This window comes from Ochotona curzoniae, unplaced genomic scaffold (genome assembly GCF_017591425.1).
Source record: "Ochotona curzoniae isolate NIBS_2020 unplaced genomic scaffold, NIBS_Ocur_1.0 contig_908, whole genome shotgun sequence".
Taxonomy (NCBI): domain Eukaryota; kingdom Metazoa; phylum Chordata; class Mammalia; order Lagomorpha; family Ochotonidae; genus Ochotona; species Ochotona curzoniae.
Genome location: NW_024466607.1, coordinates 11442794 through 11467608, shown reverse-complemented (window position 1 = coordinate 11467608; position 24815 = coordinate 11442794). Strand labels below are relative to the sequence as shown.

Below are 24815 nucleotides of genomic sequence, written 5' to 3'. Positions count from 1 at the left end.
CCGTGGGAGATTGAACAGAGAGAAGGATTCTAGCTGGAGAGGGCCGCTTGGTTAAGTCCCTTTGGCTCCGTGACTCTTAGATTCTGTCTTTGCCGGTGTTTGGGGACATCCCTGCAAGTTTTCAAGAAGAAATTCAAGGGAAAATCTAATGTGAGGAAAGAAAGCTATTAAGATGTAAGTGGCTTTCTCTGCAAGTGCTTTCCCAGTGTGCGGGAACAGACATTCATTTTCATCCCCTCTGTTTAGGCTGCTGACAACATCGGAAGTAAAGATGGAAGAAGTGGAATCCAGCAGGCTGTCCTCCTGGAAAGGGAGGCAGTTAGCATCTGGCTCTTGCTGGTTTTTTGCTTTAAAGGATAAAATCAGTGCCCCATGAAGCCTCGAGGGCTTTCTCTTTAGATCCCTGGTTTCATGGCAAACAGTAATTAGGCAGAGTATTCAGCAAACACTAAGGCATTTAAAGTGAGGACAGTTATTAATGGGATTAAAACAGTCATAAAACTTTATAGCAGCATTTAATAACTCATTTACAGATCATGAAACAAAGTTAATAGTCAACCTTCATGGGTGAAGTGTTCAATCTGTCTTGTGGTCCATGGCTTTGACTTTTAATCAAATGTCAAGGGATCACTTAGATTCCAAATGCCGCTACGTGCATCCTGTTGTTCAGGCCGGCAGACTCCTGCATGCGTAAGATGCGTCCCTCAGGAACAGTGACCCAATGCTAATATTTTTAGTAAAAAGTGAGGTATCAACTCCTTCCATGTCTGGAAGCATAATGAGTGATCAGCAAACAGGAAAATGATTGTCAGTCTGTACAGGTGTACGCAACAAACTCTCGGTTTAATCCAGTCTTCTCTGGGTGCCTCTCTGTTAATATCCGTGGCCAGTGGGACAAATCATGGGACATTTTTCTCCCATTCAGTTAATTAGTTTCATTGCAATTGAGTGTTTCTGCCCCTCTGCTTCAGCAGTATGCTTGTGCGTGCGCGCTTTCTCTCTTTTTGCCCCAAAGATTTGGTTCAATTCAGAAGATTTTTTCCCTTTCTTTCCTTCACTTTTACTCAAGAAACCTTGAATCCTAGAATGTTTAGAATTGCAGTATCCTTGGGAATCATCTCCTCACAGCTCTCATTGTAGCAATGACAGGAGTTAGCCAGGGTCCTCGAGCTGGACAGTAGCCGAGATGGCCCTGAGCTGTGGAGACCCAGCAGGTCCCCTGGACTCGGCGCTCTCTTCAGGACCACGAGTGCTTGGCCAGGGCACCAATAGGCATCGTTTTGTGCCTCAGTCAGTACCAGGATTTTGCTCTTAGGTTTGTGAAATTGATCGGAACACTGCCCTGTCTTTTAGGTCATTATTACTGATGGTTCAAGGCCTATTTGTGTTGCTCAGCCACTTCGTAGTTAATGTATTTGGTGATTGATGGTGTATGCTTTTTTTTTTTGAGACATCTAGCAAGTGATCTCCCCGCCCCCACTCCCACCCTTTATTAATATGCCCAAACCATCCCGGGCTGGGCAAAGCCAGGCTGAAACCAGGAGCCCAGAGCTATCCCCTGTGAGCAGCAGGAACAAGGACATGAGCCACCATGCAGGGCCTTCCAGGATGCACATTAGCATAAAGCTGGATGGGAAGCAACAGAGCCAGGACTTGCGTTCCCCACTCCATTAGGTATAGGAGTGTCCTCAGGGGCCTCTCGACCACTGTGCCAAGTGCCAAGTGTCCACCCCTAACTGATATTTAGCAAAGTCGGTTTTGCATGGAGAATAGAGCATTGCTAATTGGCCCTCGAGGCAATTGTGCCAGGACCCTGCATGTTGGAATCCTGGGCTTCCTCCAGCGATGTTCAGTTGCTGGGGCAGGCATTCACTGCCATGCACTAACACACAGCTGGCAGAGGGGACCCAGTGCCTGTTTGTAAGATTCATCAGTGGCCTCAAAAGAGAAGAGTCATTATGTTTGAAATAAAGAAAGACCAGTAGTTGCAGGGTGAGAATGCAGGTCTGCGACCACCTGGCGCTCAGGCCTCCTCACCCTGACTTCACAGCACCTCATCACAACGGTGTCTGTCACCTTCGGCAGGTTTTGTCACTGGAGAAAGGGATGCTCATAGGAGCTTTTCTAGAAAGCACTGCAGCTGGCATGTCATTTTGGCTCAGTAAATATTAAATGCATCCTGAATGGATATACGGAGTGAGTATAAAAACCGTGTAAATTAAAGATAATTGCCCGCAGTATGTGCAGTTGGCTCCTGTTGTGGGAGGAGCCACAGAGTGCCTGTGTGACACCAGCAGCATTTTCAGGAGCCCTCCTCTCCACAGCAGGGCGAAAACCCGACCCCTAAGGTAAACGTTGCCACTGAGTAGACCTCATGCTTTCCTGGCTCCCAGAAGCCTGATGGCAAATCTGTTCGCCTCAGCTCCAACTCTAGGTATCTTTGAGAACATGCCATGCACGTGTCTGCATATGTGTATTTGTACCAAAAAAAATGTATGGTATGCACATTTGTGAGGGGCTTCAAAGATTCACAGAAAAGTGGAACTTAAGCCAGACGTTCATTTGGGAGCATAAAGGTAAAATGCATATTTTGCAAAAAAGTGCATGAGTTAAAAAATGTTTACACCAAAATAAACTTTTCAATCCCAATTTTCCATGAACTTTTTGAAGCACCTGTTACACACACGTCTGTAATAAAAAGTAGCAATTACCATGAATTTGAAATTACAACTGTTGATTAGAATGAAATGCTCTGTCTACAAATGAAGTGTTACCCCTAAGTATGTTTACAGCTTGTATTTATAGACTTCAGTCTAACTGTCAATCGTGTGGCTATATTCAGATGTAGAGCAAAGTTCACTGACACATTTTTATGGTGAGACTATAGGTACATATTTTTTTTCTCTCCAGCAGCTATTATGTCTAATAAAACGTATGATTAGATACATTTAGGTTGCCACAAATGATAGGTTGGGATCTAATAATGATCTTTCTCCCTTTGCAGCTTGTCAGATTTAATCAGCAGGTAATCAGACATTGATGGAAAATGAAATTCCCAAATTATGCTTGACACTTCCCTATTTGCATACATCAGTCTGCAGGCCTGAGCCATTTCAGAGGCCACGCTCATGGAAGGCGTTTTTCATTGCCAGTCCCTCAGTCACTCACGTTTGTATTGAAGTGTCTGCTGGGAGTGGATCCCCTCCTCTGTTCCGGGCACGGTCCCAGCAGTGGGTAGCAGGTGCTGAGACCTCTGTGTTGGTAGCACTTGTAGTTCAGGGCAGGCGCAGTAAACCATCAGCCAGAACATGACAGGAGCAGGCGAGAGACAGCAGGTGGGAGACCGGGGATGCCGCATTGGAGGGTAACGGGGTTCCCTGTGCTTGATGATATTTGAGGAGAGATAAGGAGTAAAGTAGGAAGGGAATTAACACCAAGCTGCAGAGAACAGGCATTTCTCTACCCAGGCACCTGCATGTGCCAGTCTTAATTAGTAATCAGATAACCCAAACTACCAGTTCAGAACTTGGTGCTCTCCATTTTGTCATTATTTTAACCTAAGTAGTTGATTAGTCAAACACTTAGGTGTCCTGTGATGGCAGGAGCTTTGCTCGGAGATGGGAGAAGAGGGCACTGCCTGGAAGCTCTCTGCGCCAACTCCTGCATGCTGGTGAGGAAAATAGGGCATTACCAGCACTGGAGCTGCTGCTGCAAGCTCCAAGCTGGCGCCCAGCTCTGTGTTCTAGAACCTGTGTGCTGCTGTGATCCTGTGACACACAGGAGAAGCTGGCCTCATGCTTATTTGCTTAAATACTCTATAAGATGTTTTTACACATGTTAGACTTGTTCTTTCTCTGTTACTCATCTCTGTTACTCGTCTCTGCGTTCCTTAAAGCCCTATAACGCTGACATTGGTGACTCTTCAGGCTGCACCGTTACTCGTTTCTTTGAAAGGCAGAGCTACAGAGAGAGGAAGGGATCTTCCATTCTGTGACTCTCTTCCCAGATAGCCCCAGTGGCTGGTCCTGAGCCAGGTTGCAGCCAGGATCCCAAAATTTCACCGGAGTCTCCTATGTGGGTGGCAGGTGACCGAGTCCTTGTGATGTCTGCTGCTGCCTTCTCATGCTCATTGTCATGGAGCTGGATCAGAAATGGGACAGCTGGGACTTGAACTGGCACCCGGATGTATGAAGTGCCAGGACACTAGCTTCCAGCTGCCTTGTTACATCTTATCTGACGTCCAGGGTGGAGTAGTGGCTAGCGGTGCCTTGGCAGCAGGTTGCAGGGGGCACTGGAATGGATGGCTCACAGGGTCGGAGTGCACTTGGATGAGAGGCTTATCTTCTGATGCTGTGAAGCGCACAGCAGGGTAACTATGATTGACAGCAATAAATTGCATATTTCATAATAGTACATAGGATTTTGAAGGTTAGTGGTGCAAAGAAATAATAAGTATTTGAGATGGTGGGTATACCGCTTCAGTACGATCTGATCACCACACACAGTGTATATGTACTGAACTGCCCCACGTCACCCCCCTCAGTACGCAGCTTTTCATTTCCATTAAAGCATGAACAGGATATGATCCAGCTCCTTGAGATAGTTTGGTTGCATTGGCCTGACTTCTTGTGAGACTTTTACAATTTAATTGGGGGGGGGAGGGTTGGTTCTGGATCCAAGCTTCCTTGACTGCCTTGGAATCGACGCGGAAAATAAACCAGCCTGCAAGCCAGACATGCTTTCCTGGGGGCTTATGGCGGAGGGGCAGGAAACGCTCCCTCCGTGGTTCTCCCAGGTTGTTGCCAGCCTGGGGAGGTATGGCCAACCCTCTCAGTTGCTGGCTCCTCCACCTCTGCTTTGAATCCACCTCATGGTTCCCTTTGGGCCAATCACTGCTTTTGCTCAGACTGGCAAAGATGCTTTTCAGTCCCTCTTCAGGAAGGTCCTGTATTGGTGTTCTTGGGTTGTTGGGCCCGTATGTGAATAATGGGGAAGCACAAAAGGGGACGGCATAGGCTCTTCTGTCGAGGGGATCTGCGTGTTTCTTACTCCTGATTGGTTTGGAGCTGGGGCTGGACACTTGTCTGAAGGACTTAGTGCATTCCCTTTCTGCCCTGTCTCAGTTTGATGAGAAAAGCTTTGCTTTGTTGGAAGACCCTGGAATTTGGGTCAGTTGATACCCACCAGTAATTCTGAGTCCTTTGGAGGTGGGGGATGATTTCGCAGATTCCTCTGGAGCTGGTGTCCCCTGTCATCTTCAACAAGCTGATAGGTTGCCATCCAAATGTCATCCTCTGTGAGCTTCTGCAGCTGTGCATGAATCCATTTATTGCACAGGTTCTTTTTTCCCTAAGTTAATTTATCAGTAGTTGTATTGCTCTGTCAAAGGACATTGCATTTTATGGAAATTGATGGGCAAGTGATGTGTGTCTGTTGAAGCAGGTTTATTGGGATAACTGACAGACAATAGAATGTACCAATTAAGTGTGCAGTTTGATGGCCATGCAGCTGTGATCCTGTCATCATAGCATATTGAACGTTACTTCACCCAGTCTCCTCCTCGCAGTGAATTCCCTCACCTACATCTGGCCCCCAACAACCACTCACTTTTCACACTTCTGTAGTTTCGTGGTTTTAAGAATCTTGTGGAATCATGTCGTAGGTATTTGTTGCTGTCTGGCTTCTTTCACGTCAGAAAGTGCTTTTGAGAGTCACTGATATCATGGGAAACTTTCAAGCAATTAAAATGGGTGAATCAAAATGTTGGGTGAAAGCAAAGCAAGTTACAGAGCTGTATGTGTGGCATAATCAAATTTACAAAACACAATAACAAGGTTAAGTAATGAATTTAGGAATACATATAATGGTAAAAAAAAAAAAAAGGTGAAAGCAAGGAAAGAAAACACGCAAAATTCAGAACATTGTCTGTATCCAGGGAGGATTACCCAAGAGGATTAAATGGAGCTTGTGATAGTTTACTTCTTAAGTTGTGTATGATATTTCTGTTTGTTATTATCCATTGTGATTGCACGCTACCAAGATTCTTTTCATTGTATCAAATTATCACAAAACAAACCACAAAAGAGAATCAGAACTGTAGTTAGAGACTATTTAGGAAATAGTGGCTCAGAAAAGAATATATGGTTTACTTTCTATGTTTTCAGTAAAGCCGTTCTCAGATGAAAGTTGATAGGCTTCCGTTCTTTAGTTAACAAATCAAAGTGAGGATAAAGGAACCAGATATCCAACTCAGGAAGTTAGAGTGAGAGCGGGAACAGGAGGGAAGCATTAATGAATGCCTTATCCAGATAGTGGAAAGCTAGAAGCTTGGTTCCACTGCAGAGCTGCGTTCCGAACTTAGCCCTTTCTGCAACAATGCATGGAGCTCCACAGCTAGGTCAGACTGGCTTGTGCAGGCCTCCCCTGAGGCTGCACCCTCTCCCTGCTGCTCCCCCGACCCACTCCCAGTTCAGAATCCCCACGTGGGAACCCATGTGATAACTACAGTTGAGGAATGGTGGGCAGGGCTTGGGTGGTGGGCTTCCAGGGGTGAAGTCTAGCTCTTTACCCCCAGTGTATCATACACGTGTTATTTCTCCTTCCCTTCTGGACAAATCCCCATACTGCATATTATTCATAAAACCTCTAAGCACATCTTAAGTCTTAAATATGAAGAAATAAATTCTCAAGTCAGAAAAATTATCCAAAAGCATAACAAAAAAGGTAGGTCTGGCAGTCAAAAGATTTAGAATGACTTTATGACCAAAGAATCAACACCGTTAAGTCATATTTCCTAGCAGTCATGTCAAATGTGTTAATGTCCCCATAATACAAGGGTCTCTTGCCAATCACCAAAAGGGACAAATATTCCAGCTACCCATGAGCAAAGGCTGAGGGACAAAAACACATGAGCAATAACTGCAGAAAACATTGTCATCTCAACAATTAAAGAAGCTCTAAATTGTCTCAGGTGGTTCTCATTTGGGTGACCTTTGTTTATTTCTGATCATGATTTTTTAAAAAATCTTAATTTTTGAAATTGACTTGAATTACACAGCAGCAGCAGAGAGAGAATGTCTTCCATCTGCTGGTTCATTTCCTAAAAGCTTGGAATAGCCAGGACTGGATCAGGCCCATGATAGGTTCCTAGAACTTCTTCCCTGTCTCCCTGCATGTGTGGCCTGGGCTCAAGCACTTGAACCATCTGCTGCTGCCCTAGGATGCATTCACGGGAAGGCTGCCATCAGAGTCAAGCTGACACCCTGATATGGGACATGAGCATTCTCAATGGTGTTTTAACCAACTGTACCACTGTGCCCACCTCTGTGCACACATGCAAGTATAATGCCATTTCACAGACATTCTAATGATTTGTCATTTACACACCTTCCCTTGATCAGATTGTATTGTCGGATACTAAGCCTGTGATCCAAGGACTGTGAGCCAGGAACTGTTCAAACTTGAGGGGGGCTGCAGGACAGACCCTAGATGTGCCTCGTCCTCTAATGGACCTCATCACCTGGTAGGAAGCTGGACGTTATTGAGTAAGGGCTCACACTTGATCTGGCCACATGAGGGGAAGTTTCCAGCTCAAGGAAACTTGAGAAGTGGCCAAAGAAGAACCCCAAAAGAGTAGGCTCTCCTGCAAGCCAGGATAAGGCGTATCTGCCAAGAGCCACTGGAGGTCAAGTGGAAGCAAGTCAGGAATGAATATGAAGCTGCGTGCTTTTACCATTTCCTTCACTTATTTTCCTCCATGGTTATTTCTTTCTGCCAATTTGATCTCTCATGTTGATATTTAAGCAAGTATTTAGAAGTCCCCTTCTAACTCGAGTTGATTTCCAGTGTGACTTCAATTTTTCAGAAACCATCATGTGAAGGCTGCATATCACATTCCTCCTAATATTTATTTTCTCCCCCAGAAATCTGAAAATGGAAAGTGCTCCCTGCTGATTGTTGTCATCTGCCTGACAAGCACTGAGACTGAATGCCTAAGAGTGCTCTGCACCCTGCAGTGTGAGCTGCAGTGGGCTCGCTCTGAGTGGCACCTGTTAATTAGCCATTGCAGAAGGGTGTCACTTACGGAGAAGCCTCTCATGGGATAATAGACTTAAAGGGTACAAATACTAAAATAACTTTTGCAAAATAATGAAGCACATAGTTTTCAGATAGAATGCCATTGGTGCTCAGGAAATTTCCTATGCCTTATTTTTTGGTTTAAAAAAAAAAAAACCCGAAGGGGCTGATTGATTTGAAGGGCAGAGGGACAGAGAGAAGGGTAGAGACAAAGAGAAAGGAATCTTTCATCCACTGGTTTACTGTCCAGATGGGCACAGTGACCAGTGCCGGGCCAGGTCAAGGTCAGGAGCTTGGAACTCCAAGTCTTGCACATGAGTGGCAGATGCCCAAGGATTTAGGCCATCTGCTGCTGCTTTCCCCGGTGCTTTAGCAAGGAGCCAGGTGAGAAACAGAGCAGCTGGGACTTGAATTGACACTGATGTAGGCTGGTCAGCTTCACAGGCAGCAGCCTGACTCGCTGCATCACAGTGCGAACTGCTATCCCTTATTTTTGTCTAGTTAATTCTCATCCTTTTACAGTCCTGTGGGCAGAGAGATGTGGCCTTCCCTGGAAAGTCGTCCTCATTTCTCCAGCTGTGATTACGCCTTATAAAGCGTATCTGGGTTTTTGTTTGCTCCAGACTTTAGACTTAACAAGATAGTTTCACTTGTCTCTGTTGGATTTTTAGTCATCTTAGTTTAGGAAGATGAATCTTGCATAGTGAGTAAGATGTAGGCCATGGAGCCACATGGCTTCATGAAGATGATCCCTTTTGAACCTCGGTTTCCTCATCTGTGAAGTGGAATTGTCAGAGGGTATTGATTAGATCTGCCAACGCCCTTAGGATGATACTGACACATGGTGCACACCATTGTCATTGCTGTTTCTCTACACTGGGTACATTGAAGTGTCAACTTGATAGCATTAGCATATTGATTTGTAAAGAATAGGTATACATTTTTATCATATATCTTTATGAAAACTGTATATGTGGAGTTTCGACAGGCTTATATAGAAATAATATGATCCTGGCCTGGCGGCGTGGCCTAGCGGCTAAAGTCCTCGCCTTGAACGCCCCAGGATCCCATATGGGCGCCGGTTCTAATCCCGGTGGCTCCACTTCCCATCCAGCTCCCTGCTTGTGGCCAGGGAAAGCAGTCGAGGATGGCCCAAGGCTTTGGGACTCTGCACTCATGTGGGAGACCCAGAAGAAGTTCCTGCCTCCTGGCTTCAGATCAGCATAGCATCAGCCGTTGCAGTCACTTAGGGAGTGAATCATTGGACGAAAGATCTTCCTCTCTGTCCCTCCTCCTCTCTGAATGTCTGACTTTCCGATAAATAAATACATCTTAAAAAATTAAAAAAAAAATAATATGATCCACTTGCCACATTCTGAGTTGCAAAGTATCAGAGCTAGAAGCAAGCCCTCTCCATTTTCAAGGTTAGGGGGTGTCGAGGCTCAGTATTGTGGCCATTCAGCCAGGTCATGGGTAGTGCAGAGGCCATCACTGGTATTGCCAAGCCAGTGGGATTTCCCTGATATAATTTGTACAGTTTCGTTTTCCTCCCACTATTGGCTAACCGAAATTGAGCCAGTTGACATGTTCACCCCCCACAAAGCAAGGTCCTGAATGATGGAATGTCTCCAGTGTCACCCAAGTATGTTCTCTAAGCTGTTGACCCGATAACTCAAAAAGTGCTAACCAGGAACAATGGCCGAGAGCTTCCTGTCAAGATGACAGACTAAGCTAAGGCAGCCACTTTTTCTTCCTCCTTATATTCATTTTCTGTTGCCACAGTAGCAATGTCATAAGCTTAGTGGCTTCAAACAGCACAGTATTTGTTTTCTAACAGTTGTGTTGATCAGAAAGTCTGAGGTTATTGCCAAAACATCATTCCGTCTAGACATTTCTTATGACTTGAAGAATGAAGCTGAAATCATTGACTTACACTTCTGTTCAGTTTTCAGTTCTGGTGCCCATTCTAGATTCATGCTTATGCAGTCCTTGGAAGGCAGCAGATGATAGTGCAGTCAGTCCCTGCCACCCACATGGGAGACTTCAGTGGGGTTTCTGGTTGGTGCATGGCAGGCGTTTGGGAGTGAACCAGCAAGTAGGAGACCTGTCTGTCTCTGTTTGTCTCTCTCTCTCTCTCTCTCTCAAATAATTAAAATAAATGAAATGTAGAACCCCAGAAAGATCCTTAATCATATTTTCAAGATATCTCTTTTACTGTTTAAGGTTACTCAAGGACACTTCAAGAAGTTCTTACTGAACACATTGGGAACTTAGCTGTCAAGTGACAAGAGTAATGTCTTAATGTAGATAGGATCCATTTCTGGGCCCCAGGAGCAACTGGGCCTGGGAACCCCCCTCCCTTTCTCCCTTCCCCTTTGTGCTATTGCCCAGCTTCTGGCCCCTCGCCTCTTGGAATGAGACCTCCTCCCATTCCCAGCATTCCAGTGTCAACAGACATACCTTGGAGAAGTGCTGGCCTCCCATTCCCTGTCCAGGTCTGATGGAAAGTGAACTTCTGGCTATGGACTGGAACCAGCTCCTGTGCATAGGAGGGCCGCTGTGCAGGAGCCAGGCATTGCCTGAATCCCACAGCTTCTCCTGTTAAAGATGGTTAATAGGATTAATATATTTTATCTTTAAAGCAAAATGTGCAGTTATTGAAGAGATTGAGGTAACTATATATCTACAATACATTAAGATCTTTGATATATTGTTCAGTGAAGAAAAGTAAGCTTTAGAATATATTCTGTGCATAATGTGTATGCATATTTACATATATCTCGTACTATATTCTTATCTGCAGTAAGTTTTTGGAATCTGGGGTGTCACTGAGTTTCTTTGTCAGTATCACCCTTTTATTTATAAAGACATGCTTTTGTAGTATTTGAATTTTTGTGAAGGAAGAGAAAGTATAAACAGTGAACTTGTCTGCAATAACTTTAAATGGCTTTTATAATAATAATAAACCAGTGGAGGAAGTGTTTGCCACTTTGTATTGTCTACAGGAAAGATCTAGAATCTTCTGCATTTGGGAGTCTTAGGACTCAGACTTGCACCTGGCCCTGTTCTTTGTCCATCGCCTCTCACTGCTGCCCTTTCTGAGCCTTTTACTCCCGTCTTCCCACAGTGCCTGAGTGAAACACTCTCTCGCACCATTATCTTCCTCACTGATGGACCAAGCCTGGTGAGCCCTGTGCTCCTCCTTCCTGCCAACATGAGTCCAGAGGGTCTGTCCCATTGATGGGTGTGTCTCCTGGCCAATAATAAGACCAAGCGCTTTGCTCTGTGATCTGTTTCCACAGACCCTGAAGGGAAGTTGTTAAATTTTTGTAGCCTGCCCTTCTCGTTGCCCAGCAGGTTGTACATTGTGGCTGCTTAGAGTGTGGCAAATGGGTGTAAGAATGCTTCTCCTGAACATTTCCCATTCATCTCTGGGAGGAAAGGGCTGGGTGAGCATTTGGGGAGATGGAGGGAGACTGTCAGTTCAGGGCCAGCTCATGAAGGCCTCTTCATAAGGTGAATTTGCATCAGAATTGAATTAGAAGGCCAACAGTCAGATAAAAAATGTTCAGGGTCACTGGGCATCAGGGAAATAAAAATAAAAACCACATCAAGCATTCGCCTCACCCCAGTTTAATAGAATGGCTATATCCAGAAATCAAATCTGTGGAGTAAACCCTAATATAATTGTTTGTGGGAATGCCAATTGGCACATCCATATAGAAAACTAAAATTATGACCTAGCTATCTGATTCCTGGGAATATATTCTCAAAAGAATGAAATCAGCGAATGAGATATGTGCATTCCCATGTTTCTAATAGCTTGATTTACAATAGCAGAGAGATGGACTCACTACAGATAGTCATCAGCTGATGACTGAATAAAGAAGACATGGTGTATATGCACAGTGGAATAAAAACCAGCCATTAAAAGGAAATCCTGATTTTGCAACAAATGGATGGACCTGGAGATCAATAAGTGAAATAAGGTATACACAAAAAGAAAAATATCACATCATCCCTTGTTTGTGAAAGAGTATAAATAGGGTGGGAAAATCGTACAAAAGTCATATCATTTGGTATTTAGTTGTAAATGGTATTTGGTTGTATTTTTGGTATTTGGATTCTGCTTCGCAGAATCTTACCTTGTTTGTAAGTGGCAACACATCCTTTCCCCCATGTTATTACTGTTACGAATCCCGCACTTTGTGATATTAACATCTTGCTTGTCCAGAAAAATCATATGTATATGGTGTCTACAGTTTAAATGAATGTGGCATAGAATTTTCAAAATGTAAAGCAAAGAAAGAACTAGAATAAGCAGTTATCTGGATAGTTACCATCCACAGGTCATACAGAATGGTCAACTTAAAAATTAGCCTGCTGTAAGTTAACTGGATTTTGAATCCCGCCTGGGGTTGCCCTGGGAGGGCCAGGTAAAGTGATTGCACGAGCTTTTAGTTACCTGAAGGATGAATACCTCCTCCCCCTGAATTAAAGCTTTCAGGGTGTGAGGCGGTTGTGGCTTTTCCAAAAGGCTTCTCCTCCTTGCCTTTCCATCAACAGCTCTTCCCCTGGTCTTCTGGGCTTGCAATAAGTCATCAATCTTTCATAACTCTTCCACTGAATGGTGGAAATTGGAAAATGCATTTTATGTTCCTTATAGTTAATAGGATTTACTTCTTGAATTAGTTATAAATAAGAAGACACCTTAGGTATGAGGTGTGAATTTGCCGTCCATGTTTGCTTGTTGTGTTGTCAGAGATTGTTGCAGGCATGTTTAGCTACCTCTAAGTAGTCAATGCGTGTATCTTCAGTGTAGACAATCCTTAAATATGGGCCGTTTTGCTTCCAGGGATGTTATAATTGCATTCATTCTGTCCCAAAACCTTTAGACTCTCAAGGATGCAACTTGGGCCTCTTTTGGGCTACATGTCTTTAAGACATGCAGTTGAAGTTGGGGTTCTCTGCTTAAGCCTGAATTAAAAGCATTGCCATCTCCTTGGGCAGGTAACCAGAACAAACTGTGCATGGGTGCTTCAAAAAATTGACAGAAAATCCCAACTTATCTTTCCATTACATTCTCCCACAAGTTTTCTGAAACCCTCTCATACTTGGCATGGTTTAATAGAGTGCGTGCTAATCTAAGCAGGATCCAGGAAGCATCGAGTACTGAGAAGACTGGGCAAGTCTGTTCTCATGCTCCTCTCAGCTATGACATTTTCTTAGGACGTTAATTCCAAGTGAATGTTGCAACGACAGAGTCTCTTCAAGCTTAGGAAGAAAACACAATTAGTTAAAACCGTGAACCTCTGCCATATTTGAGAGGCCCCTGCCTACAATCCATGTTATTCATTCTAATTACAAGTTTAATAGGATCTGGTTTGAGCGGAGCAGATCCTGTGACTTAGCTAACTCAGCTCATTGAGCTATACTTAGTCAATGTCTTGTCTTTAGTGAAGAAGGGCAGAGTCCCACAGGCCCCAGCACTTGGCAGGGTGAATGAGGTGAAGGCTTCAGTTGAGGAAGCCCAAGCTGCATTCCAGAGGACCCGGGAAATGGGAGTGCAAATGCATGGAGCACATCAGAACCAAGGGGAAAGCTTTGGCATAGCTCCAAGTGCAGTGTGGAAGTTCGCTAGCCGTAGCAGATGATTTTGTAAGCCAGGTTGTCATTATGGCAAGTACCTAAGAGGAGCTTCTTGGGACAGATAAGATCTGTCTTGGTTCACAATATGGAGGTTCAGGATTTGGGGGCCCCATTCTCGCTGGAGACTGGTAACGATGGCACCAATTGGGAGGAACAGTTGCATGGTGAGGCAAGAAGCAGAACTCCGCTTAAATAGCCAACCCTCTCTCGACAAGTGCATTCCAGGGGAAGCCCCACGTGACCTCCAGATTTCCTACCAGAGCTGCTTCTCAGATGGCATAATTAGTTGAGTTTGCTACCTTTAATTAGCCATTAACACCAGACTGCAGAGTTAAAGCGACTGCCTGTGTTTGGGGAGCCACTTCCCCCATTGCTAACACTGGTCATTAACTTTTGGCCAAAAGAGGCAGATAGCACTTGGAGTCTTGCTCAGGATCCCGAAGTTCACAGACACCTCCATCCAGATCCCGTCCACTTTACCCTCCAAGTCGCCTCTCCAACTCAGCTCATTTACTGTGACCTCTGTTTTTGGTGATTAAACATCGTTCAGTTTGAGAAATAATTAATTTCCCTCATTGGATATTTCAGATGCTTTTTCACTCCTTGTCTGTCGTAGGTTAACTTTAATGAACCCTTGTGGAAATGACCACATCTCTTTGTGATATAAATGTAAAAATTATCTAGAAGGAAGCCTCTATTTAGAGGTTAGATTTGGACTTAGACTCTTGTATTGAAATCATTAATGACAGCAATATAAAGTGCTTTCAAATGCTCAGAAGTTCAAAGTGTACTCTTATATTAGCTCTCTGTGCCAACAGATTTTGAAGACATAACAATGTAAAAAGGACACAGTGACCGGAGCTGGGAACAGCTCATGCACATTAATATTGCCAGAACATTAAACACTTGGAAATAACTCATGGGGATGATTCCTTTAGGGATTTGCTTATAATTAATACAAAATAATTCTTGTGGCTTTTTTTTTGATGAGTTGGTTATAATTAATGCAAAAATAATTCTTGAGTTCTTTGACTTAATGGATTTTGGTTTATTTCAGAGATGTTGAGAGGGAGTATTAAGAAGTTATTAAGATGGCATCTGACCAGAGAACTGGGACATACAAGAGCATTGTCCCAGGTGTCTGTGCATGCCATCTCCGAGAGAGCTGGCAGTCAAGCAAGGCACAGAAGCCATTTTATTTTGCTGGTTTTCCTAGAAGGCTCCTTGTAGTTCCCCGTTCCTGTACCTCCCAGTCTGGAAAGAAAGTTGACTGCGATTGCCCTTCCTGTTTGCTTCCAGGCTTAAACGTCAGTCTTGGGTCTTAATAATTTTATGCACGAACACCCCCCCCCCCCAAGTAAATATATCAGCTGAAAGTAATGGGAAAGACACAGGAAACATACTAGGGTTTATGCCTTGGCCCAGGGTTCTGAGGTCCAGGGAACTTCATCCACAGGTAGTGGCTGCGCCTCTGCTGGGATCTGGATGAGAGAGAAAAGGAGCGGAAAAGAAAACAAGAAGTTGCTGACCTTCTCTGAGGGTGTGAGCCTCTGGCTGTGTTGTGCGGTTCTAGTGGGAAGCACAGGTAGAACACACAGTACACCCATCTCCATGGACGTTTCCATCCCTTAGAAATGGCCACTCTGCTCCTGGTACCATAACAGAGGACAGAACAAATCAATCAACCACCCAGCTAAGTGCTGGCAGTGAATACCCGGGCAAGTGGAGTCTCTAAGGTGGACTGTGTCAGCCAGTGGAGTCTGGAGACATTTCATCGTGATTGGCGTGGCAAGATTGGCAACGATACAGAATTGTTGAACTATCAAAACCACTTGAGCAGGACCCTCAGAGCCTGCCCCACACTGGGGGCCCTGGGATGGTTGGGAGGCTGGGTGTATTTTCTCCCCTTGTCTCTCCCCTTCCCCCGATACAGGAAGGAAAGAAGAGACTGTGGAAACAATCGTCTCACCCACTTTCCTCTACCCCTTGTTGACCCTTTGCACTCTAATCAAATATATAAAAAAATAAAATTTATACTACAAAAATAAAAAGGAAACGGTCACTTTGGGAAACACAGGCTTGTCAGTATCCCAGAACCTCATTCCACCTCTTTTGGGATGACCAGTCTTGTCTCTTGATCATGGCTTGTCTGTGGAGAATGAAAACAGGGAGATGGAGGCCTTTGAGTCCCCTCCGCCCCCTGCCCGGTGCCAGAGCTTGCTGCCTTGATTCCCTCTGTATCTTTTTCAGATGGGTCATTTGGTTTTAGCAACGTGCATGGTGCATGCACCTGTTCCAAGAGCTTTGCCAGCTTCGGCAGCCTGCTCCTCCTGCTCTGTGAGGCACAGAGAGGGAGTAACAGCAGCACCCCCTGCACTGCCTCAGGGGCGGTGGCTCCCTGGGGATGCCAGCCTCTACAGGGCCACAGATCATTTCTCCCACCCTCGCTGCCCCCTTCCTTCCATGGGCAGGTTGTGAAAGCAACATGGCAGCAAATGTGTTGAGAGCTGGGAAAATGGGAGGAGGAAATCCACCAGCTAGGAGTCTGATTTCAGTGCACAGCACTTCATCACAGTGCCTGTGACAGTCGCCGGTGAGCTGGAACTTGGCTAGTCTGTGAACTTTCCTTGGGTTTTTAACTGTGTGTTAGGCATGCTTTGTAGAGTTTTAATCTTTTATTGATACAGTTTAGTTGGCACTAGGATCTCCCTTCCCCCTCCTCGAGTTCCCTCTGTTCTCCCCGTGAATACAGTCCACCATGGAAAAAAAAAAAGGAAAAAAAAGACGAAAAAGGTTATTGAACCTTAATCACATGAGGTTAACGAACATATAACAAAGGTATCAGTGTGGCACTAGGGTGGTGCCAAAGACAGATTTTAATGTTTTAATGGTACAATGCCAATATACAGCTGTATTTAGTTACGGTATACAAAATGATGTGATTTATTAATCAGATGTGAAATGGTTGAATCAACCAGATTGTTGTTTCCCTAACTTCCAATACTTACCAATTTTTACGTCAAGAACATTTGAAAGTCACTCTCAGTGTTAATGAAATGTACAGTGTATTACTATTGAGTGTGCCCACCACGCTTTGCATCGGGTCTCAAGAGAAGTAACAGCAGTCCTCCTCTTGCCTTGTTGAGGCCTTGTGCCCTTGAACCTTCACCCTTCTCACCATTTTGTGTTCCTCCCTGCCTCTGCTATCCACCCTCCTGCTCTCTGCCCCTTTGACTTTGGTCATTTCAGATTCCACATGCAATGCTGCACGTCCTGTTCTTAGCTGATTTCACTCAGCAAAAGGCTTTCCAATCCTGTCCACGAGATTGCAAATGACAAAATTACTCTCTTTAAGGCTGAATAGGACTTTATTGGGTGCATCCGTGCGAATTTTCTGTTTTTAATCCATCTGATTCCATAATTGGCTTTTGTGAATAATGTTGCAGTGAGCATGGGAGCGATAGTAATTTCATCAACATACTGATTTCAGATTTCAAGTTTTGTGGCTGAATATCCAGAAACAGGACTGCTGGGTCATGTGGTAATTCTGTTTCAGAAACTCCATATGATTCCTATAATGACGTTTTCATTCCCTTTCTCATCCTAACCATCATGTATCCTTGTAACTTCATCTTTCAGGTAGTAGCCATTCTGAGAGCTGAGAGGTGATGTCTGGTTGTGCATTTTAATTTGTGTTTTCTTGATGAATGCTTTTTCCTACATTGACCATTTGTATGTCCTTTTCAAAAATAAAATCTCTTCTTTGGACAAGGATGGTTGATAAGTGCTCACAGATCACGATTACACGATAATAAGATGTTTGAAATATCGTGTGAGTTACTCAAATGTGCTAAATGTACAAAGTGAGCACATGCCATTGGCAAAGCTGCACTGGCAGATTGCTCAGTGTGGGGTTGCCACAAAGCCCGCAAGTGGTAGTACTACACCCGCCAAGCACAATGAAGGGAAACGCGACAAACCGAGAAGTGTCTGCACTTAGAGAGGCTTAGTTCAAACTGATGGCAAGTGAACGTTGATTGCATCTACTGACTTTGATCCCTAACTCTCCCCCATCTTCTGCTTCTGGCGTCAGAATGTACATCATTGTACATATATACATATATATATATACACACACACATACACACCATTTATTAGTGGCAGTTATTATTAATAGTGGACTGCCTTTTCACCTTCTCACTAAGGGCGACATTGCCAATATGGCCCTAGAGTGTTCAGGCTATGGCTGTGTATTACTTATACCATTGGGTTTTAATCTTTTCCCAAGTTTTATGTTGTCTTAGTGACCTTCTGTTTCAGTTTAGAAAGCTGCCCGTAGGACAGCCCAGTGGTGACAGATTTCTGTAGTTTCTGTTTGTCTAGCAGAGTTACTGTTTTACTCTCCTGTTTGGAAAGACAGCTTTGCTGATTCAGATACTCTGGCCTGGGAGGGCTTTCTTCTTTGGCGTTTTGAGCATGTTGTCCTGTTTCTCCTGGACCTCAGGCTCCGCTGAGAGATCTGCAGGCCACTGTGCACTGACTCGCTTGTGTGTGATGTGTTGCTTATATCTCACTGTTATCAGAAATTTCGCTTTGATTTCTGATAGTTCGATTATTAATATGTCTGGATGAACTCTTGCTTTGTTTGAATTGTATTATAGACTAATGCCGTTTCCCACGCTGGAATGATGATCTCTTTCTTCAGATGAGGGAGATTTTCCGTTACTGTGTCTTCAGTATAATTCTTGACTTTTTCTATGTGTCTGCATTCTTGAATTCCTTTTGTGCATACATCTGATGATGTCCTGTTAATTTCCAATAGATTTTGTCATTCCCCCCCCCCCCCTTTTTTTTGATTTTGGTCCTCTGATGAGATGGCTTCAGTGTTCCATCTTGAGTCTCACTGATTCTTCAGCTTGATGAGCTGCCTGCGAAGCTTCCTTTTGCATTCAGCCCTTGCCTTGTTTCACTCTAGGATTTAAAAAATTTTGTCATTGTATAAAGCCACTGCTTGGCATGTCAGCATCGCATGTGTGTGCTGGTTCTTGTCCCAGCTGCTCCATTTCCAATTCCCTGTGAATGACCTGGGAAAGCAGTAGAGACACCTGCTGTCCACATGGGAGACCTGCATGAAGCTCCTGGCTCCTGTCTTCAGCTTGACTCCGCCCTGGCATTACAGCCGTCTGAGGAGTGAACAGAGCATGAATGAGTTTTCTCCCTCTCCTTCCTTTTCCTCCTCCCCTCTCCTGCCCTCCTCCCCCACTCTCCCTGCCACTCTGCATGTCTCTGTTATTTCAAAGTCCGCATCTCTGGAAGCTGAATTCACGAGTCCTCAGAATCTCCGGCCGCTGGGTCTCACACTAAGAGTGAGGCCCCCGGCCGGGCCCCAATGAGCCCAGTGCACACTGCACACACTGCTGCATTTATCTTCCTTCAACACCGTGCTGGTCTTGCCCAACCTGTTTCAGTTTAACCTTTTGACTAATCTACAATGCTGACACATTTTTATGGCGTTCCATATTTTTAAAAAATATTTCTATTTATAGTCTACCAGCTCTTCTTTTGCCATCCTTTTTACAGTATATGGTACACTGTTGGAAACTGTAGCTTCCCTCACTGTACTAAGGTCTTAAAGCTCTTTTTTTTTTTAAATTTAAGCACAAGTTATCTAGCGTGAAATGTTCAAGTCTTACACGCACAGCTCAATCAGGATTGGAAAATTCACACGCATCCATGACCAAAACCTTAACAAAGCAAACCAAATTTCTATCACCCCAAGCGTTTCTGTCCTGCCCCTGACTTATACTCGGCTTCTGTTCTGACCTCAGTCAACAGAGACAAGCTCCCTTCAGAACTTTTTCTTTTGGGGAGGCAGAGAAATAGAGATGGATGAAAAATTCCCATCCATTGATTTTTCTCTCAGAATGTTTGCAGTGGCTAGGACTGGCTCAGACCAAAGCCAGGAGGTGGGACATCCATTCATAGAGACCAGGCTCCCTGTGGCATCACCTTTTAACCTCCCAGGTTCTACCATCGGCACAAAGCTGGAATTAGGAGCCCAATTCAGGAAGCAAATTCGGGCACCCTGATATGGGGTGTAGTTATATTAACTTAGGCTGCACACCCATCACCATAACTTTAAAAGAATGTATTTATCGGGCCCGGCGCGGTGGCGCAAGTGGTTAAAGGTCCTCACCTAGCACGCCCGGGATCCCATATGGGCGCCGGTTCTAATCCCGGCAGCCCCGCTTCCCTTCCAGTTCCCTGCCTGTGGCCTGGGAAAGCAGTCGAGGACGGCCCAAAGCTTTGGGAACCTGCACCCGCGTGGGAGACCCGGAAGAGGCTCCTGGCTTCGGATCGGCATAGTATCGGCCCGTTGCGCTCACTTGGGGAGTGAATCATCGGACGAAAGATCTTCCTCTCTGTCTCTCCTCTCTGTATATCCGCCTTTCCAATAAAAAAAAAATAAAAATAAATAAATCTTTAAAAAGAATGTATTTATCTAAGTGAATGTAGACACTTATTTCGTTTTATTTTTTGGGGGTGGTGTTTGTCTTTTCATAGTTTTTGAGACTTATCCAGGTTGTAGGATTCAGTGGTTCAATACCTTTTATTGCTGAATAGCATTCTATTACAGTTCATGGCATCAAAATTGCAGGTTGATTCTCATCTGTGGCCTCTGCCTACACGGTCATGAGACGCATAAGTATGCATGCACTTAAGTATGAATGCCCAGGCGGGTTCTGGAGATGGGTGCTTGGGGACCCACTGCCAGCGCACTGCCAGCCCACTGCCAGTTTTCTGAAAGCTGTGCCCTCCACTGCTTACGGAGCTGGTCTTCACCCCACCTCCTGCCCCACCCCACCCAGAACTCACCTGTTCCATCTTTGGCCATCCCAGGAGGTGTCTCAAAGTCATTGTGAACCCCACAAGGAAGACACCTTCCCTGGCAACATGTATGGACCAGCTACCACTTCCTACTCACACTGCAGCTCGCGGCTGCCAGGCGCTAATTCACAGCCTGTGAGTGATGCCCGGCCACCCCAGGAGAATGGCGGATGGCCCACAGCACGCCGCGGCGTAATTCCTTTTCTGCACCGCGTGTCAGGGATGATGTGTGCTTTCAGACTTCTGTCATTTGATAAGGAAATTTTGGCAAGGATGCATTTCTGCTTTCTCTTCAAGTATATTATCTTCCACCTTCAGACTCAGTTGGGATGTTTTCTTTCCCCTTTTTTCTCTCCCTCAGCATTTTGGCAGTTGTCTGTGGTTTACCTATGTTTGCCATGAGGAGTGCAGCTTTGAACCCAGCCTCTTTTTAGTGCGTTTCTGCTCCTAGTGAAAAAAAAAATTAGTTAGTTTTGTAGTCTGAAAATGATTTACATTTGCTGTGGAAGCTGGATTGGTTTGCTTAAAGTTAAACCATGTACTGTATGGAAGAGAAATGAATGCTTAGATGACTTTGCTTGGCTGATTTGTCCATCTTGTTGGTGACCTGGGGATATGGACAAATGGATTGGAGGTCCAAAAAAGTGCAAACTTCAAGGGTAGGCATTGCTGCACCAGTTAATATTGCTACAAGGGCGCTCAGCTCCCATAAGGGAGTGCCTAGGTTCAAGTTCCAGCCCCACTTGTTTCCAACTGCCTCCTCCACTCCACTCCTTCTTCCCTTCCCTCCCTTTCCTGTCTCCCCTTCCTCCCCTCCCCTTTTCTGCCTTTTAAATCAATAAGTACAAATTTTACAAATCTGACTTTTAATACTTATCATGTTCCTTAAATGCTTCCCCCCATATGTTTATATAGAATATCGTTTTGAAAGATTTGTTTATTCAAAAGACAGCAACGGAGAGATAGATCTTAAATGGCTGAGACAGACTGAAATTGGCAATCAACCTAGTGTCCCACGTGGTTGACAAGGGCCTAAGCAACTGAGCCATCTTCTGTTGTCTTCCCAGGCGTATCAGCAGGGAGCTGAATTGGAAGCAGAGCAGCCAGGGCTGGAATTGGCTTAACTCTGTGCCACAATGCTGGGTCCAAAATGTGTATTGCTGAAGATTTCCTTTTTTTTAAAAGAAACAAAAAAATCAAATCCGTGTAATCACATTCATTACTTAGATTTATGACATTATTTTATCTGGGTCATTTTTGTGAATTCAAAGGTCACTGCTAATCCCGGTATCAGTGGAAATGCCAGCTTAAGTGTGAGCGGTGCTGCCTCAAAAGTGCAAAAATCCCTTCACTGTGACAGACGCCATCACGTTAAAAGGTGGTGAAGGCCAAGCACTGTTGATGCAGCGTTTGCCGAGACGGGATAATAGAAGCCGGCAGTTTGTCACTTTTGGCTTCCTGAAAATTGTAATTGATCCCCCATTTCTGAAGTGCTTGAGCGAAGCATGGCTAAGCTGCCTTTCCTGTCGAATCCACTTGGTTACTTGTGGACCCTGTGAGAGACCAGACTGCCCCTCAGGTCCCTAGTGGCCGCCTCTGCCCAGGATTGTGGGACATGCATGTGCGTTCACACGCGACACACCTTGCCCTAACACCGGGGAGTCCTCAGACTTGGAGAACCCCACCCACGGGCGAGTGCATTTCCCAGGGTGTGGGGTTGGGGGCCCTTGACTCAGGGTCACCTAGGGAGCGTCCTCCCACAGGTACGTTCCCGTGTCCTGTCCTGTGCCAGGCTCTGACGCAGGACCTAGAGACCTGCAGCTCAGATAGCTTTGCCAAGTGCCTCTGTCCATGGCACAGTCTGAGCACCCAGGAGGTGGTGCAGCAGAGGGTCCTGTGCCCCTCTTCACAGTGCCAGAGATGTCTGGTTTCTGACAATTCTGGTGAATCAGTCTCCTTTTCCATTTTTGCACCCAGGACTTGTCACTCACGTCTGTCACCTGTTCACTGTGACCGCCACACTGTGCTTGGACACGGATGATAAAAGCAACACGGAGCTGGCGGCCGCGCTGCTCTTCTCGCTGCTGGATATTCTGCACAGCATGCTCACCTACACGTCTGGCGTCGTGCGGCTGGCCTTGCAGGTAGTGGATCTCTCCTCCTCCTCCGTCTCAGATGACCGTGCTCCGTCCACTGGGCCCCTTCTGTGTGCTTCTTGCTCTTCCTCCTCTATTGCATTTTGCTTTTGTCTTTGCTTTCGGTAAAAACAAACAAACAAAAAAGCTAACATACCATTCTTTTGGAGAAAGTTCATTGAAAAGCTGTCTCTGGGAGACCCATATCAGAAACAGCCAATCTGATCGAAAGATCTAAAGGGATTATTCAGCCGTCACCAACTGATGGAATCCTGCCACTCACAGCAAAGGGTTGAGTGAAATAGGCCAGTTACAGAAAGACAGGACAAGCACTGCAATCTGTGCTTAGAATATTGGTTACTCAAGGCTGCGGAGAGTCGAGGCGAAGCAGGAGAATGAAGGTGGATAACAAGTAACACAGCACAGGTCATTCAGAAGCGACACGTCTCAGTGTTTTCCAACGCCAGTGGGTGACTCTCAGCCATAACACAGGTGCACTGAGTGAAGACCTGCAGGAGAGGAGCTGGGTTCCAATCCCCAGAGAGAAGGACGGCGGCAGGCTCGTGGCCGGGCTTTGTTCCGTGTCTGTGAGTTGAAATGCTGCGGTGTGCCACACACAGATGTGCCAGTATCCCAGGCTCATCAGACGAGTTCAATAAGGTGGGAAAGCATTTGTCCACACTGCCTTCAGGCCAAGTTCAAGAGGCTGGTGAAGCCAAGACGTGCCAAGCACTCCGTGGGAAACTGCCGCACTCCGTGGGCACAGCACTTTGCTGTAGGTGCACACGAGGGTTGACCTTGGCAGCTGGCACCTTCCCGCCCACCTGCAGCTGGATGCCTGCACTTGCTGGAAACTGTGGACTGAACTCACACACATGTGCACACAGAGCCATGTTTATGTATGCATTGATACATGCAACATACATGCAGCATGTAAACTCACCCTTTTCCTGTATTCTCCCTACTGGAGAACTGAGACCCTTCTGGGGATTAGAGAGATCGAGCAGCTGTGAAAGCAACAAGGCAGTCTTCCCTCAGCTGCAGCCTGGGTTTTCTTAGCATCGTGCTGTTAAGTCAAGGGGAAGAGTCGGGGTATATCTGAATCCTTTCCGTGTTCCGGGCCGTGGCAGCGGATTTCATTTAGTGTTCTCACTAACTGAAGGCCATGATTCTTGCATCACCTGGAAGGCAGGAGTTCATTGCTACGTATTGTGCAGTCCTGGTGAAGTTGCAGGAAATGCATGTCACATCCTAACGTCCTAGCAGACGCTGACATTGAACTTTTTTTTTTTAATTGGGAAGTCAGATGTAGAGAGGAGAGACAGACAGGAAGATCTTCCATCTGCTGACTCACTCCCCAAGTGGCCACATCGGCTGGAGCTGTACCAATCCAAAGCCACGAGCCCAGAACCTCTTCCGGATCTCCCATGTGGGTGCAGAGTCCCAAGGCCTTGGGCCAGCCTCTGCTGCTTTCCCTGGCCACATGCAGGGAACTGGATGAGAAGCAGGGCCATCAGAATTAAAACTGGTGCCCGTTTGGGATCCTTACACATGCAAGGCGAAGACTAGCTGCTAGGCTACTGTGCTGGACCCCAGAAATTGACATTAAAAGCAAACTGTCTTGATACTTTGCCAAGAGCCGAGCCAAGAGTGGGTCCCAGGATTCTGGCATAGTCTCTGCTGTACATCATTATGATAAACAGCAGCTTTCACCCTCAGTTAAGCTGATCAGTACTTAGCTTGTCTAATAGGGTTCTATAAATAATCCCAAGATCCTTCCCACAAATAATAGTAATCGGTCACAGAGTTCTCCAGCACGAAGCCAGTTGCCCCCGAGTCACCGCCTCGTGTCATCTGCTCGCCTGTCTCCATGGGGCGGGCGGAGTGCGGCTGAGCCTTGGGAATCCTCAGGTGTCTGTTCCGACTTCTGCTCGTTGTCCCTGCATGTCTGTCTGCAGAGAACCTTGGCATTTTTTTCTGCTTCCACAAGGGTGGCTGTGTATGATTCCTGCTGCTACGGCCAGCAGTGACTGTCACCAGAGGCCTTGAAGATATTCAATCTGTGTG

The 24815-nt window shown here is 45.5% G+C and overlaps 1 protein-coding gene across 2 annotated transcripts in view; it reads left to right on the top strand.

The window, feature by feature from the left end:
• The window catches only part of ULK4 (unc-51 like kinase 4), a 286847-nt gene that overhangs the window by 165696 nt on the left and 96336 nt on the right, over positions 1 to 24815 (top strand). For both annotated transcript variants that reach the window (XM_040994292.1, XM_040994293.1), the window contains exon 32: positions 22591 to 22757. In XM_040994292.1, the coding sequence (XP_040850226.1) occupies positions 22591 to 22757 (167 nt within the window). The remainder of the gene's footprint in view (positions 1 to 22590; positions 22758 to 24815) is intronic.